The sequence below is a fragment of the Solanum tuberosum genome, unplaced genomic scaffold, assembly GCF_000226075.1.
Source record: "Solanum tuberosum cultivar DM 1-3 516 R44 unplaced genomic scaffold, SolTub_3.0 scf00087, whole genome shotgun sequence".
In the NCBI taxonomy this organism is placed as follows: Eukaryota; Viridiplantae; Streptophyta; class Magnoliopsida; order Solanales; family Solanaceae; genus Solanum; species Solanum tuberosum.
In genome coordinates, this window is record NW_006239017.1 from 1679007 (window position 1) to 1694587 (window position 15581).

The following is a 15581-nucleotide window of genomic DNA, read 5'->3' on the forward strand; positions in this document are numbered from 1 at the left end:
GTGTGGTTGTGCAGGAGGGGCTCAGGAGGGTGGGGGGGGGGGGGAGGCTAAGCCAAAGAAGTATTGAGGTGTGAAGTGATTAGGCAGGATATGTCGCAACTGCAGCTCATCAAGGACATGACCCTTGATATGAGGGTGTGGAGGTTGAAAATTAAGGTAGAGGATTAGTAGGTAGTCAGGCGAATTTCTTTTCCTTTCCCTGTGTATCAGTATTATTCTTGTTTTTCATTATTTTTCAATTTCTATTTCTACATGTTGTTCCTTTAGCCTCGGTTATCTTATTATCTTGATGTTGTTTCTGCTTGTTGCTACTGTCTCTTTTTTATTGTTCTTTGAGCTGAGGAACTTTCAGAAACAACCGCTACCTTCTCAAGGTAGGGGGTAAGGTATGCGTACACTCTACCCTCCTTAGACCCCATATGTGAGGATTACACTGGATTTGTTGTTGTTGCACGTAAACAATTTTTTTCACTTTGATGATGCAAATTGCATGTAAATGAAGTAATACATGAAATAGATTCAAAAGTAGGAAGCAAATAAATTACATGGTTAAACCTTGCTATTCCAATTGATCCTTGTTTTTTTTTATCTCTAAAGATTGTCAATTTGTTATATAAATAACATTGCATATAATTAATTAGTACATAGTATTTTTGGGGCCTTTTAACTTTTGGGGCATAAGGCAATGACTTCATTTGCCTTGCCCTCGAGCCACTCCTATTGGCGAGGGTTAGTCTATGAGAGATAGCATCCCAACCAATTTAAAAGGCTATGGATACAAGGTAAAACTTGCACCTACATTCTAAAGGTTAACTTAAAGCATTCAACGAAACCACAAATACACAAGTACCATTGCTCATGTTGTCGCAAGCGTGCTGAGAACATAAAAAAGAAAGGGGCTGTCTTGAGAAAAAAGGGGACTGAACGGGATTTTCAGAATAAATAAATGCTTGTAGATCAAATAACCAATCCAATTACTTGTAGATTACACCAAAATGCTTTGAAAGGCAAATGAAGAGGCTCACCATAGGTACCACTATTCTGTCAAGGCCTGCTCGTGTCAAAAATGTAAAAGAGAGAAGACCGACACTTTGCGTCAATTTCCTGCTCACAGCAATGTAAAGAAATTAAAAGATTAATGTTCAAAAGAGACTGTCAGAAACTCGTTGACCAAAAAAGATGATGCTTTTATTCACCGTTAGAATGAATATAAGTAGTATCTTACATAAACTGACCATTCAGGAAATAGAAAAGAAAACAATGAGTCCATGTTCCAAAGGAGGAATAGCCTAAGGTATCCCCTAGGTATTCAAAGGAAAAGAAGAAAGAGCAATCCTTTCTGCTTTTTAAATGCTACCGGTCCCAAGTAGAGATACTTACTCCCTCCATCTCAATTTTTTTTTCCAAAAAGAAAACTTTTGAGGTGGAAGGAGTAATATCTCTTCTAAGACTAGTGCATCTCAAAGTGTACATTCACCTTGTTTATAAAAGAAAATTCCTTCCTGTGTTGAGTTATCCTAAAGTAAAACAAATCTCACTTTGACAGTGAACCTCTTTTTCTCTTCTTCTCCACAAGGGCAAAAGAGAAATCTAAAAAGAGAACGGAAAAATAAGAAGAGGAAAACGAGAGAGAAAACAATACCTTTAATTCCTAAAACTTATGACAAACTCCAATTTGGTCTCAAGTTAATTTGGTGAAAGAGTTTGTCCTGGAACTCTTAAATCCAAATTTTTTGTTTTGCACAAAGAAGCGACAAGGCTCCTAGGGCTTGAAGTGGAAAGCGAGAAGTGAAGTGTACGCTTCGTTGAAGTAAAGCACATAATTTACAAAATAAGAATAGGTGAAATACATGGATAGACACTCTATTTTGACACCAAATACCATTTAGAACACCTAAACTTTACCCAACTAGACACTTCTTGGCAGAAGTGTGACCGTGAACCCCTCATGCTGAAACAGCAAAAATTGTATTTTCCACTCAACTTCAGGCGCATGAAAACCCTTAAAATTATGTTTTTTTGTGTGTGAACCCCACTTCTTCACCCCAACACCAACACCCTCTGGCCACCATCCTAACAAAAACAATACCACCACCACATATTCACCAAAATAAACATATCCACAGCAGGGGTGGAGAGAGAAGGGAGAAGAACAATAACAGGGAGTAGATTTTGAAAGAAGAATAGAGGCTGGGAAGGGACGGAGGAGCGGAGAAGAAGGGGACGAGGCGGGTGGAGCGAAGCAACGAGCATTGGCAGGGAGAGGGGGCTAATCTTGGAAGAAGAAGAAGAGGGGGGTAGATCTATTAGGCTCTCTGTAAGTAATTTCTCCCCTTCTCTCTCTTTTTTTTGTTCTTGTTCCTCTTTTGAAGGTCTCCAGCATATCCTTAATGCTGAGGAATACAACATTACCAGTATCAAAAAAAAAAAAAGAAAAAAAAGAGGGGGGCGGGGATGGGGGTAGTCTTTTTCTTTAAGAAAAGAGTAATAATAAAAGTTACAATTACTTTTTTTATACACTTGTCGACACTGATTTGTTTGTTTGACACATCAGCAGCATTCGCACTTCACACATATGGTCTTGTCAGAGTGTCATAAGAGATGCACTTCCTCTAAGAATAGATGTCAATTTGATCACTGACAAAAAAGGCATCTATCTTTGAGTGAGACATCTATGAATTTCGCCAAAGTTATATAAAAAATAGTTGTTTTCTGTACTATAATAATCAAATTGCAATTAAGATAAATACAATTTAAGGAATAGATCGCCTTCTCGTTGAGATCATTTGTGCATCATTATTTGAAGTGCACACTTCTTTGAAGCGTGTAGGAGTTCACCCATGAAGGATAACTCCTCGCTTCACATTACTTCCATCACTCTAAGAGATGAAACGGTGGTTTTAATAACAACGCTTAAATAAGTAACAGATCAAACCAAACTAACAAGCAGTTGCAAGCAAAATATTACCCCCTAATTTCAACTCCTTCAAGGTGTATGTAGGAAGCTTCTTCCTTCACTTCAACAAGTCAAAAATCAAGATTATTATGTCGAACACAAGACCATAAACCCCTATTATACAAAGTCGTAATGCTGTGTAGAGATACATCAGCATCTCTCTCCAACTAACTGCATAACCTAAAGGAAGAGACACACCACACTATTGACTGCTCAATAGTGTAAAGTTCTCTCAGGTCAAAAGAAGGAAAAAAAGTATACAGCACGTGCAATTATAGTTCACTGGTATCAAACCTGTTCTTCATACAGCGGCTGAAGACAACAACGTCAGCTCCAAGTCTCATCGAACTTGTCTTAAAACCGTTTCCATCTGAAAAGGAGGTGTAATACTTGTATAAAAAGAAATGGGAGAACAAGAAAGTAACAATAATTACTTAATATCCATACACTGTCCAATGGCTGATTTGGACTTCTTATCTGAAAATCCAAAACTCAGACAGCATCGCATGGCTTCTAGGTCCATTCCACCACCATCATCTAGTAGAATATCAGACAAAGTCACAATCTCGTACTAACAGTTGTTCAACAAGAAGAACAAACTTCACAATCACAAACAGAGAAAAAACAGAAAGATTTGGAATACCTTGAATTAACAAAGCTGAAGTTCCATCCTTCGGATTTAACATTTTATCTATAATGGCATAGGTGGCCCCATTTTGTATCTGTTACCATCAATGAAACATGGAATTAAAAAATAAAAACAGTAAGCACATTACCCAACTGCATGAGATCCATGAGTTACAATATTATCACATTTTTGACTGATTATAAGCCCTGATATTGTCATCTATACGTGAAAAGATAAAAGAGATCTCTAATTGAATTGAGAGGCGCACACATAAAAGAGCATTTTTTTTTATTTACGACCACTTATTGGGTCTAAATAGAACAGAATGATTAAGACCTATAACAAAATCTTATTATCATTACTATGCTATTCATTCAAGTATATCTACAAAGATGACATTTCACCTCTAGCCACCGGCCACCACTATCAACTATTACTGCAGCAACAACAGCCTCCCACCATCCACAAACACCACTGCCTTCAATAACTACAATCAGCCTCACTACTACTAGCAACCATTTACAATCATCACCACCAACTACCATTACCACAACAATCATCCATCATTGCAAACAATCACCACCATCAGAACCACTACTACCATCAACCACTATATACTATACGCAACCACCATCACCATCCACCACTCTCAATCAGCCGCCACAACCATCAATGTGCCTATCCCTACTATCAACTACCACAGTTTTTTTTTTTTTTAAAAAGTTGGTATAGTAGTATTAGATTAAGCAGTATTTTGTTTGAATTTCATAATTATTAGTATTTAAATAGCGAAAAATTTTATGCATTTCAATGTCGAGAAAATAAGTGAGCGTTTAGCCATGAAAACAAAAAAAATCACTTTATTTGGAATTCTCAAAGTTGGAGTTGGAGTTGTGTTTGGCCATACTTTTTAATATTTAGAATTTGAATGTTTTTTTTAGAAGAACATGAAATATGATTTGAACATAAATATAATTTAAATGAGGTTATTTTATAAAAATAAAAAATTTAGGGTAAATTTGAAAAATAAAAATTTATAAAGTGAAAAAAAGGTGAAATCAGGGTTTTTGGTGTTTTCTAAATTTCAAGTACAACATCAAGTTGTATTTGAAATTTTTATGGTCAAATACTGATTTTCAAATTAAGTGAAATAAATTTCCTGAAAAAGTGAATTCTCATGGCCAAACGGGTCATGAACAATCTTTAGTTATTTAGTATTTAGATCTTAATACAATATCTTAATATTCAGTTTCAAACATCTTATCTTAATCTTAATATAAAACAAACGGGCCTTAACCAAAAGACAAGCTCATCAGAAAGGCAAATGGAGGAATAGAGTAGGTTAAAGCTGCTCGGGACCTATTGCCTCCCCATCTCACTTAAGGAAGAGTAAAGCTTATTCATGAGAATGATTTGTAGTTCTCATAAGAAAAGAGATTGCAATCGGTACCTAGTGTCAGTCAATCAAGATTCGCCATCAAAAAAGGGAAGAGCCTTGAAAAGGGAGTTAACTCACTAGACTAGAATTATATCACATTATCTTACATTGCTACTCATGTCAACAGTTAGAATCCCCAAATGTTGAGCAGAATAGATTATTGTCTCCTAATATGGTCTTAGGCAATCCTCACTTCATTAGCTAGTTTTGGGGGTCAGGTTAGACCTTAGATCCATTTTCTTTTATATGGTATCATAACCAGACTCATCCCTATTGTTAGTTTACCCAATGTTTGGGTCATACATTATATCGTCTCCGCTTCAAATATCCCAACCTTGGCGTACAGTGGGGAAGTTAGAATGTACCACACTGGAACAGACTCTTGTCTCCTTATGTGGTATTGGCAACTCTCACCTCATGAGCTAGCTTTGGTTAACCCCGTGTCCTTTTGCTCTACATCAACAAACTTAAAATTCCGATCAAACGGAGTGACAATATAGGTTAAACATAGATGTTTCACTTACTTTAGGTTTTTCAAACAAAAAAGTAGGTCAAAGACATCACAATTAGGACTTCTAAACAAAAATAGGGTTTAGTAGATAAGAGCATGAAGACTTCACAACAAGAATAACATCCATATACTAAGTATGTTGGCAATTTTTCCACAGCGCAGCGGAAAATTGAAGGGACTTGCATGATTTCATGACCAAAAAGGAAACAAAACAGAGAAAAACTAAGAAGCTAGAGCAGCAATTTACCTCATCAACAGCGTTGTCAAGCAGTTCAGCTATGGCTACAAAATAGAACACAAGGAAAGCAAGTGAAAGTCAGAAATTCTGTTGGGTGGCTACTTGTGATATGTCTAAGCTCTTCAAGCAATGTAGGCTAAGACATTGACAAGAATACATACCCCCAAATGCCCATTTATGTGAAGTGGCATTTGAGTGAAGGAACTTTGGGTGAACACGCAGGAAACTAGTCCCATCTTCCAAAAGAAACCACAAGTCAGATAACAGATAATGGAGATGTAAAATGCATACTTGACCCAGAATCAGTTGGTGAGTTAATGGACATGAAGCCTCACATACATACTTTAACTAGCAGGAAAAGGAAGAAAATAGGTGAAAGTATCACTTCAAATAATTTAAAAGCAGTAGGCAATCACTGCCAGACTCATCATTAATAGAATCTTTAAAGTCATCAAAGCATCTTGAAAGAAGAATACTTTTAGAGGACGACTTGTAAATAAGTCCGGAATCATAGTTTCCAGCTTTCCAAAACTGGCGGCAAAGAGGTGCTGGACATATAGGTGACATAGAGAGGCTTGAGGCATCAATTGGAGAGTGCTCTTTCTCCAGTAGAGTGGTTCCACTATGTCCAATGCTTTCAACATCTTGCCTTCGACTACTGGTTTGGTATTCTGGTTGCATGATAATTCAGTTTCTTGGTATTCCTTCAGTTGCATGACCTTCGAAACCAACTGCCAGTTGCATGACCTTCGAAACCAACTGCCAAAATTTAGGAGCCTTCACATCCACCCCTGCAGGATCATTGCTGAACAAGTCAATAATGTTTGTCAAACTCCTTAAGGATTGAAAAGGAATTAAATAACTGAAAATAATATATTCCACAAACAAAAGTCAGGAATAAGGATTTTAAAGCTAGAAGGTGACCTGCATAGGACTTTAAAGTTATGTTGCTCGGATTCTTCAAAAATGTCGTCAGGTGTGTGTTAGATCCTTCAAAATTAGTGCATTTTTGGAGGATCCAACGCGAGTGACATATTCAAAGAGTCCGAGCAACTTAGCTTTAAAGATCAGGCGAACAAAATTTCAGAGATGTCCGGAGACAAAAACAGACAAAAGGACATTGTTAGACGAAACTCTTCACACATGCATATACTATTCTTACTCAGGAAGTCCTGTAAGTTAAAGCCCAATTATACTAGACCAGGGGACTAGTGTCTGTATTTCCACCTCCATGCCTGTAACACAACTAAACTTGTTTAGTTTTTAGCAGGGAAGTTGCAATTTGTACATCTAGAATTTCATTCAAAGGGACGAGATGAACTAAAGACTATTTTGTCACCTAGTAATGAGCATTATATAGGGCCTAAAGCACGGAAGAAATACAACAACCAGTTCGGCTAACTAATTGTTGGAGCCAGAATCCTAACAAAGGATTCAAAGAAATGAAAACAAAAAACTAAACCTAGAAATCAGGATAACTTAATGAAAAGAGGAAAGGACTTATGCTCCAGATGTTTTTTTTGTGAATCTGAGACAGAGACAATAAACCATCTTTTTTTGCATTGTAAAGTGACTGAGAAGCTATGGAAGTATTTCATTAACCGAAGAGGTATCACATGGACCATGCCTAGAAATATTGCAGAAGTCCTAGCATGTTGGAATAGAGATGGAAATCAGTCAGGACACAAGAAGAGATGGAAGATTGTCCCTGCCTGCATCTGATGGACAATATGGAGTGAGAGAAATCAGAGATGTTTTGAGAACAAGAGCATCCCTTTCCAAAGCATTAAAATGAATTGTTTAGTGACCTTTTACTTTTGGTGTATCCATTCTATTCCCAAGGATCCGGGGGACATCACCCTATTCTTAGATAGTTTATGAGGGAGATAGGTGTTTAGTTTCTTTTTGGTAAACCCTCTATACTTTTGATGTAATTACTACAGGAGTTCACTATTGGTGTACTTCTATGTTTATAATACCAGTTAACTTTCTCAAAAAAAAAAAACTAAACCTAGAAAGTTCTTTTATGCTTAGGATTCACCAGTTATATATACGAAAGAACACATATTTTTGTACACTACTAGCACACTGTAAATTCCGGATGAAGGGGATTCAATTGAAACCGCTTCCTTCCTCACCTTTACCTCCACCACTGCAGCCAGCTTTTCAATTCAGCAAGCAATAAAACTTAACTTTATTTAGTTTCACAAAGTCCATCCAATATTAGTTAAGCAACAAACCCAATATAGTCCCACAAGTGGGGTCTGGGGAGGGGAGGGTGGTATGAATGCAGTCTTACCCTACCTTGTGAAGGTAGAGAGACGAACATTAGTAAAGTCAACTGGCAAAATAAGCAAAAACTGGAGGCAGCGAGGAAGTAAATCTTTTCCAGGTTGACTTGTCATTCAAAAATCCAAACAGCAAATTAAGCCAACAACTGATGTACATCGTGACGAGATCTTTATCATTATCTTCTACTCCCTCAATCTCAATTTATGTAATGTAATTTGACTAGACACGAAATTTAAGAAAACTAGGAAGACTTCGCAATGTTTCAAACCCACCCTTAAAATAAATGAATTTCTAAATAAAAAAGTACACCTTTGTGGGTTTTTTGTCAAATAAGTGGGACCCAACATGGGTAAAATATAAGGAAATGTGTCAATTCTTTTTGGGACTAAATAGAAAGGAAAGTGTGTCGTAAATTTGGATAGAGGGAGTACTTTTTATGTTCTTCTTCTTTATCTTACCGAAGAAACAATCTATAGTTTAGAAAAAACTCTTATCTTTTCAAAAGTGAAAGATACCATCAATACTACCCCCTCCCCATTTTAGTTTATATGACATGTTTGATTAGAATGGAGTTTAATATAAAAAGTTTCACACATATCAAAAGTACCATTAAAACTTGTGGATTAATTGACATTTCAATAGCTAAAGGAGCATGTCATTAAGGATGTGTTTGGTATGAAGGAATATGTTTTCCTAGAAAATGATTTCTTGGAAAACAAGAGGTTTCTTTCTTATTTTCTAGTGTTTGGTAAGTAAGCCAACAAATATTATCCCAAGAACATTTATATGTAATCTAACAAAACACTGTGAGATGGAACAGGGTGGGGAGTAGGGATTTGGGGTGGCAGAGTGGAATGGTCAAAGGGCGGAGGTTGGGGACATTGGATGAATGGGTTGAAAACGATGAGTATGGAATGTTACCTATGGAACTTGTTTATCCTATTTCCACTAAGAAAGTCATTTTACTCATTTTTAAAGAATTTATTTTCCTAGATAAAATATTTTTCAAACAATTTTGACCAACCAAATATGCAAGAATTGGAACACGTACCAAACAAAACCTAAGAGTAAAACAAAAGTTCAAAGTTAATGGCTTTTCAAATATAAAAAGGGGCCATTTTTATGAAATAGACTAACAAGGAATGAGTGTCATTTCTTTCTCAAAAAAAGGAATGAGTGTCATTTAATATCAAAGGGAGGGAGTTAATTTTTAGGGGGTTTAAAGATTATGATAGAGTTCTAGTAGTTCCAATTTGTTCAAAACTCATCCTATTATAAATAAGACACTCATATACTTTGTTCGCAAAGTACTTGAACAACAATTTATGCAACAATGCTCTAATTTGATTTATCCCCCTTTTTATTCCCATCGTGGTAGACAATTCACTCGAAAATCCAAATCCCCTCTTGGGAACAACAATTGTTTGCACTTCCTTCCTCCCTTAGAGCCTGTTTAGATGGGCTTATAAGTTAAAAGTTAGGAATCAAACTTATGCTTTTGGCTTATTTTTATCTTTTTGGCTTAAAACAATTGCTTTAAAGCACTTTTTTCTTTACCCAAACACTATAAAAGTGTTCAAAAGCTATTTTAGCTTAAAACACTTCAAATAAGTCAATCCAAACAGGTTCACTCGAACTTTCAACCTCATAGTTGGACTCAAAGCTCTCAAAGGAACCTCCTCTTGGCTGGGAGTATATATACACACACATGCATACAAAAGAAAAACCTAAATGTTAGCACCTATAGACCTTCAAAGTCACTACACTACTTTCTCATCACTTCCCTTCACATATTCATGAGGCATCTCATAAGCTCACATAAACCTACTTTTTGCTTGATAAGGGTTTAGGGCATTAGCCAACTTAGGTGCACCTTGACTATCACACTGAATACTTTATTACATTTCACCAAATCAAGTTACCAAGCATCTCACAGAGAAGCAATACTTCTCAATTAGGGAAACTTCAACAGTCCAAAAATCTAAAATGGAACCAAACATAACAAAAAAAATCACATTTACCTCTTGAACAGTTATCAATGTCCAGTACATACCTTACTAGTTACTTAGTTTGTACCCAATCACCAAGAGTTTTGAGAAGATTGGGCTAAATTTTAGCCCTAATCAAACATTTTAGGTTTGAAATTGGGGAAAAGGAAATTTGAGAAGTTTAAGGCAACAAAAAGGGGGTTAAAGGAAAAATAGAAGATGGGTTAGAACTCCAAGGCAAAAGGTGCTTTTTTATTTTATTAAGAAATATAGCTTAAGAAAGAAGCAACTTCAAATATGAAAGTACATTTATACCCTCACTTCATATAACACTGCTACTCCAACCTAGTACTAACATCAGCACCAAAATTGACTTTTCACTAACAACTTCATAGTGAGTAACTGCCGGCGAAGCACCGTCGTGAACGGAACAGGTGATAAGCGTCTACCCAGTCCAGTTAACGGTGATGGCGAGTGCGGCCAAAACTTTCTTAATTTGTATTTTTTCTAATCGAAATGAAAATTTCATAATTCGTAAAAAGATTTTTTCAACTCTGATATGAATATGATACGAATGAACACAACTAGTTCATGAATAAGATAATATAGTATTTTACGCATTTTATATTAATAAAATTGTATATCTTTTATGTTTTTTTTATAAAGAAATATTTGAAATTATGTATTATTATAAATTTTAAAATACACAAATTTTACAGAGATTTATTAGTTTAATAAATCAACAATAATAGTAACTATTTATCATTTAATATAATCATCTTACATAGTATAAACATTAGATAATCTCTACACGAACATGACTTTTTTTCATAAAATTTTGAATGATGGATTTTTGTGTACCAAATATAAACTTAACAATCAAGTTTTATAGTTAAAAAAGTTTGAAATCTTATTTATTTATTTATTGGAGAATGTGAAATTTCAACATTAAATTTAAGTTTTAACTCCAATGACTATGCGATTTCAAATCACAATATGAAATCAATCTTTGGACATGCAATTTTACGTTGATGAAATCTCAAATTCTCCAAAAAGGACGATTTTTAGAATATCAAATCATGATTTGAGATTTTTCAAATACAAAAATTGACCGACAAGTTTATATTTTGTAAGAAAAACTCACATTTACCTCTACTAACCATTTATTTCGTATGTAAATAAAATTTATAATTCATATTGTTACTTTTTAAACTATTTTATTTCTCATATAGTGATCATTCTCACAAATATATATAAAATTTATTATTACTTTAAATCAATTCTTACTTCACCATTTATATTCACCAAATTTATTATTTTTTATCGAATTTATTTATCAATAAATGACTCAAAGTAACAATGTTGGTCCGTCTTTTATATCATATCATCAATAAATGCAAGTTCAACGTGAGGAGATTGTCCGTATTATGTGGGATGATTATATTAAAGATTAATACATTACAACTTTTGTTCAATTTGTTTTATTGAATTCAAGTTTGATGAATAATTATTATAATTTTTTAGAATAAAGTTGTGATAGTATATTTTTATAAACTTTTGCTTATTTAGTAATATCGTATAAAGAATTGAGATATTTTTAATAGTTTTACAACTTGTAAGGGTTTTTTTATGTTTATAAGAAACATACAACATAAAAAGTTCAAATTGCATGTCCAAACAAAACTTTAAGTTCATCTCATGATTTCATAATATGATTTCATTATCGCATAGTCAAACGGGCCCTAAGTTTGAACTTTGAAGGAAAGAATCGTGTTTTGGAGAAAAGTTTTGAGTGTATGTGTACAAAGTCCCACATAAAAAGTAGGGGGGCACAAATATTATTTATTTGATGTTGAATATTTTTAATGTTGTGAGACATTTTGAGAAAAACTGTGTGAATTTTGTCTAAAAAGGCAAATAGCATCACATTGTGGTAAGAGCATTTTGAGTTATTTTATCCAATAATTAATATAAAAATCAATTATTCGACGAGACAAGTATGGAGATGATAGAGTGATGATGTGGACCCGACTTAGTACCTTTGTTGGGGTCGATTTTGCTATGTAACATTGAAAGAACATATATAAAAAAGGAAGTTTATAAAACTTAGTTGATCATAAATACTCGATTGATATGGCGACACAATTGATTTCTGCATTAACTCATGAAGGGTGAGTGACACATAATTTTCATTCTTCTTGTTTTACTTTCTATATTTGGTTCCAACAAAGCATTACTAATCATGAAAAACTACCATACTGTTTCTGCTGATTGAAAATTAGATTACAATTTCATCTTGGTCTGTTCTTTCACTCACTTTGTTGTCACCTGCCCTTCCTTTGTACTTGTACCATTTTGCACACACAAGAAAATAACCCAAATTCAGAATCTCTAGTGCTGCAATGAGGTAATAAAAAGAGTCTAATTTCCCCTTGTTAAGGTCCTCAGCCAACCAATTTGATGTCTTATGAACAACTGATGTCAAGAAACTGCTCAAATAACTTGACCCTGCCATTCCAACAAAGAAGAAAGACGCCGCGATGCTCCTCATGTTTTCAGGGCATTGTTTATAGAAGAACTCGTTCTCGCTGATCAATGTAAATGCCTCCGAAAGACCTGTATTCAGTCATGAGTATTTGAAGGTTAGAATTGTGTCTCAACATGAATTTCACTTGAAAAAAGAAGTTAACTTTCATTCTTGATTAATGAAAAACATCCTTGGCAAATGCTTTGTCTTTTATATATCTGAGAATTTCACCTCTAACTATGAACTACGACCCGACTGTCCACTGGTGTATGATGCATGGACACATGCAACATTGGACAGACACCCGCAACAAAAAAAATTGTGAATGGAAAATGTTACTACTATTTAATATTACTCCTGTAACTTGTTCTTGAACTTCGAATTCTCTGTTTCAAGTTGAAAGTTGAAATGATGAGCAAAAAATTGTAAAACAAACATTGATTTGCAAATGGTTACCTGATAATGCCATCTGAGGTATTAGCCATAGTCCTGACATGGATGAAATTGCACCTTTCCCCTGAGTCATTTGCAGCATTGGCTTAGTCATTGCCAGGGTCCTTCTCTTGTCTTCAACAATCCCTGATATGATCATTGTTACGATAGATAGAAATATCCCAATTCCCATTTTCTGGAGAAGGGTGATTCCATCTTCTTTTCCAGTGAATTTCCGAAGCCATGGAAGTAAAACGCGATCATATATAGGTAGCCAAATTGTTATGCTGAGCATAGAAATGACTATGAAAGATGCTGGTGGGATGTGGAAATTGATGTGGCCTAGTTGATTGTCACTTTGTAAGGCTTGGAAGATAACATAATTTTGTGACTGTACAACAGAGACATAATAGATAGTTCCAGCAACCCATATTGGCATTACTCTTAGTAAGCATTTCACTTCTTCCACTTGCTGAATGCTGCAAAGCCTCCATGGATCGACTGCAGATCCATCTGATGAGTTTATATGGTCTTCTGGGGTTTTCACTGCTGCTTTACTCAAGAATCTGAAATCATGAGCTGTTTTAGTTAGTCAATAATTAATCTTGACTTAGCGACTGTTAGAGTGGGTTTAGCTAATGGATTGGTAATCTGCTTATATAGACTTGGGCAATCCTACTCTCATGAGCTAACTTTTGGAGTTGAGTTAGACCGGGTGCCATATTTCACTGTTTGGGCTTCCGGTCCACACTCGCGTGAAAGAGTGTTAGAGTGGGTTAGAGTCCCACATTGCTTATATAGGCAAGGACAATCCTGTCTTTTATGAGCTAACTTTTAGAGTTCGAGTTAGGCTCATGTGATATATCTTTACAAGATTAAATATAAGACTATCCATAATTATTATGGTGGCAAGAAGAATTACCTAAACTGATTAGTGTAAGGAAGTATAGAATTCAAGGAATTGGAAGGCACATAGTTGAACAGGGAGAAGCATGGTTGCTCTGGCAGCTGTAGGTGCCTTTTCTTGAATGCAGCCACTAAGACCTGTGCCACACTTGACAAAGGGCTGCCTTTTGGCACAAACCTGACATATATTTTAGTGCCCACAAAGAAAAGTGCACAAGAAAGGAACATAGTAATTGTTGGGATGGCTAATCCCAGGGACCAGCTGATATTTGTTTGAACATACACAATGATAGTCAATGAGACCATCACAGCAAACGTGCGAGTGAAATAGTACCAGTTGAAGAAACTCATAACTCCTCTTCTTCCAGATTCAGTATTGGGATCAAATTGATCAGCTCCAAATGCTAAACTACAAGGCCTTATGCCAGAAGCACCAATTACTAGCAATCCAAAACCTCCTAGTAAAAATGTCATTTGTCCTGTTGTTGGACCAACACATATTGGTGCAGTTTCTTGATTTCCACATTCAGGTGGATGAAACTTTGAGACTGCTGCGGTTAAAGTCAGAACTAACATCCCCTGTAAATTATCAAATTGGAAAACAACGATAATTCTGGTTATTACAAGGACTTTTAAATAATGATTAAATTAGTATGTGTTTGATACGACAGAAGTCATTTCCTAGATAATTTTTGTCTTTTTTTTTTCATGTTGAATGATTAAGGAGATTATATCAAGAAAGATTTTCACTTCATATGACTTGCTTCAACCATAACTTAACTTAAACATCATTATTAATCTTTACTACTCAAAAAACTTTCCGATCTGAAAAATATTTTCTCAGGACATAAAAAATGACTTCTGTCGTACCAAACAACTCTTTATCTCAATATTTATTTCAACATGAATATTTCTTGTACCAAGAAGGAACACACTGAGGCAAATCCAAGGATGTTGTAACGGCCAAAGTACGTATCAGAAAGAAAAGCTCCAAGCAAGGTTCCAAAGTTGCAAGTACCATTGAAGATATTGACAATATTAGTAGCTGTTATGGTCTTCAAATGAAATATACTTGTCAAATAAACCAAGAGATTTGATGAGCTTCCAATTGTTCCTAGCTTCTCAAATGTCTCATTCCCTGCAGTTTAACATACAACGATAAGTTGGAGTCAGCTATATGAATCCACAGTTTCATTTCATATCATCGTCATACTAAACAGTTTAACATACATCGAAAAGTATACAATAAGTTTAGTAGACACAAAAAATTAAAATGTATACCTATGACAAAGGGCATTGCTCTGATTCCTCTGTATTTGATTTCATCTTTAGTTGATTCTTTGTTAGTTTCCTCCATGGTTGCTAGTCTTTTCAGTGAGGTATTATTTTATTACTAAGGAATAAGGCAAGGATGAAATGGTTATATAAGGGAGATGTATTGAATCTTATTCTTTTATATCACTCATGATGTTTACCAATAAAAGAATAAGTTGACCTTTGCCTCTATGCATTATTTGTGGAAAGAAATTTTTGAAACTTTTTTTTTGTACTGTTGAGACATGTGGAGAAGGGTAAACCACCATAGTGGAATCATATTATATCATCTCTAAAATTCAAGGATAGCAAAACTTAAATTCATTCAACTTCAGACTAACTATAAATTTA

General features: G+C 35.0%; 2 protein-coding genes across 7 annotated transcripts in view; both read right to left on the reverse strand.

Moving 5' to 3' along the window:
- LOC102590094 (MORC family CW-type zinc finger protein 3) overlaps positions 1-10281 on the reverse strand; it is a 16703-nt gene extending 6422 nt beyond the window's left edge. The window contains exons 1-9 of one of the 6 annotated variants that reach the window (XM_006347382.2): positions 10117-10281; positions 6934-7006; positions 6248-6562; positions 5933-6007; positions 5781-5815; positions 3600-3678; positions 3404-3493; positions 3251-3326; positions 1026-1104 (exon numbers count right to left, since the gene is read on the reverse strand). In XM_006347382.2, coding sequence (XP_006347444.1) covers positions 1026-1104; positions 3251-3326; positions 3404-3493; positions 3600-3678; positions 5781-5815; positions 5933-6007; positions 6248-6452 — 639 coding nt within the window. In that variant the 5' untranslated portion in view covers positions 6453-6562; positions 6934-7006; positions 10117-10281. Of the gene's footprint in view, positions 1-1025; positions 1105-3250; positions 3327-3403; positions 3494-3599; positions 3679-5780; positions 5816-5932; positions 6008-6247; positions 6577-6933; positions 7007-10084 lie in introns of all 6 variants that reach the window. The other 5 variants (XM_015308824.1, XM_006347380.2, XM_015308825.1 and 2 more) reach the window with 5 other exon arrangements.
- Positions 10282-12165: 1884 nt separating this feature from the next.
- On the reverse strand, positions 12166-15537 carry LOC102590867 (protein NRT1/ PTR FAMILY 2.11-like). Its single transcript, XM_006347383.2, has 5 exons — positions 15198-15537; positions 14837-15054; positions 13933-14495; positions 13035-13576; positions 12166-12667 (listed from the first exon to the last, which is right to left on the reverse strand). The coding sequence occupies exons 1-5, from the start codon at positions 15271-15273 to the stop codon at positions 12330-12332; spliced, it is 1737 nt and encodes a 578-aa protein (XP_006347445.1). The 5' UTR covers positions 15274-15537; the 3' UTR covers positions 12166-12329.
- Between the last annotated feature and the right edge of the window lie 44 nt (positions 15538-15581).

Bases quoted from the DNA above. Each gene is read 5' to 3' on its own strand.
- LOC102590867 (XM_006347383.2), bottom strand. From the start codon at position 15,273: ATGGAGGAAACTAACAAAGAATCAACTAAAGATGAAATCAAATACAGA. The intron at 15,055-15,197 runs GTATACATTTTA...GTTAAACTGCAG, and splicing joins AGCAATGCCCTTTGTCATAG to GGAATGAGACATTTGAGAAG. The intron at 12,668-13,034 runs GTAACCATTTGC...GACTGAATACAG, and splicing joins ACCTCAGATGGCATTATCAG to GTCTTTCGGAGGCATTTACA.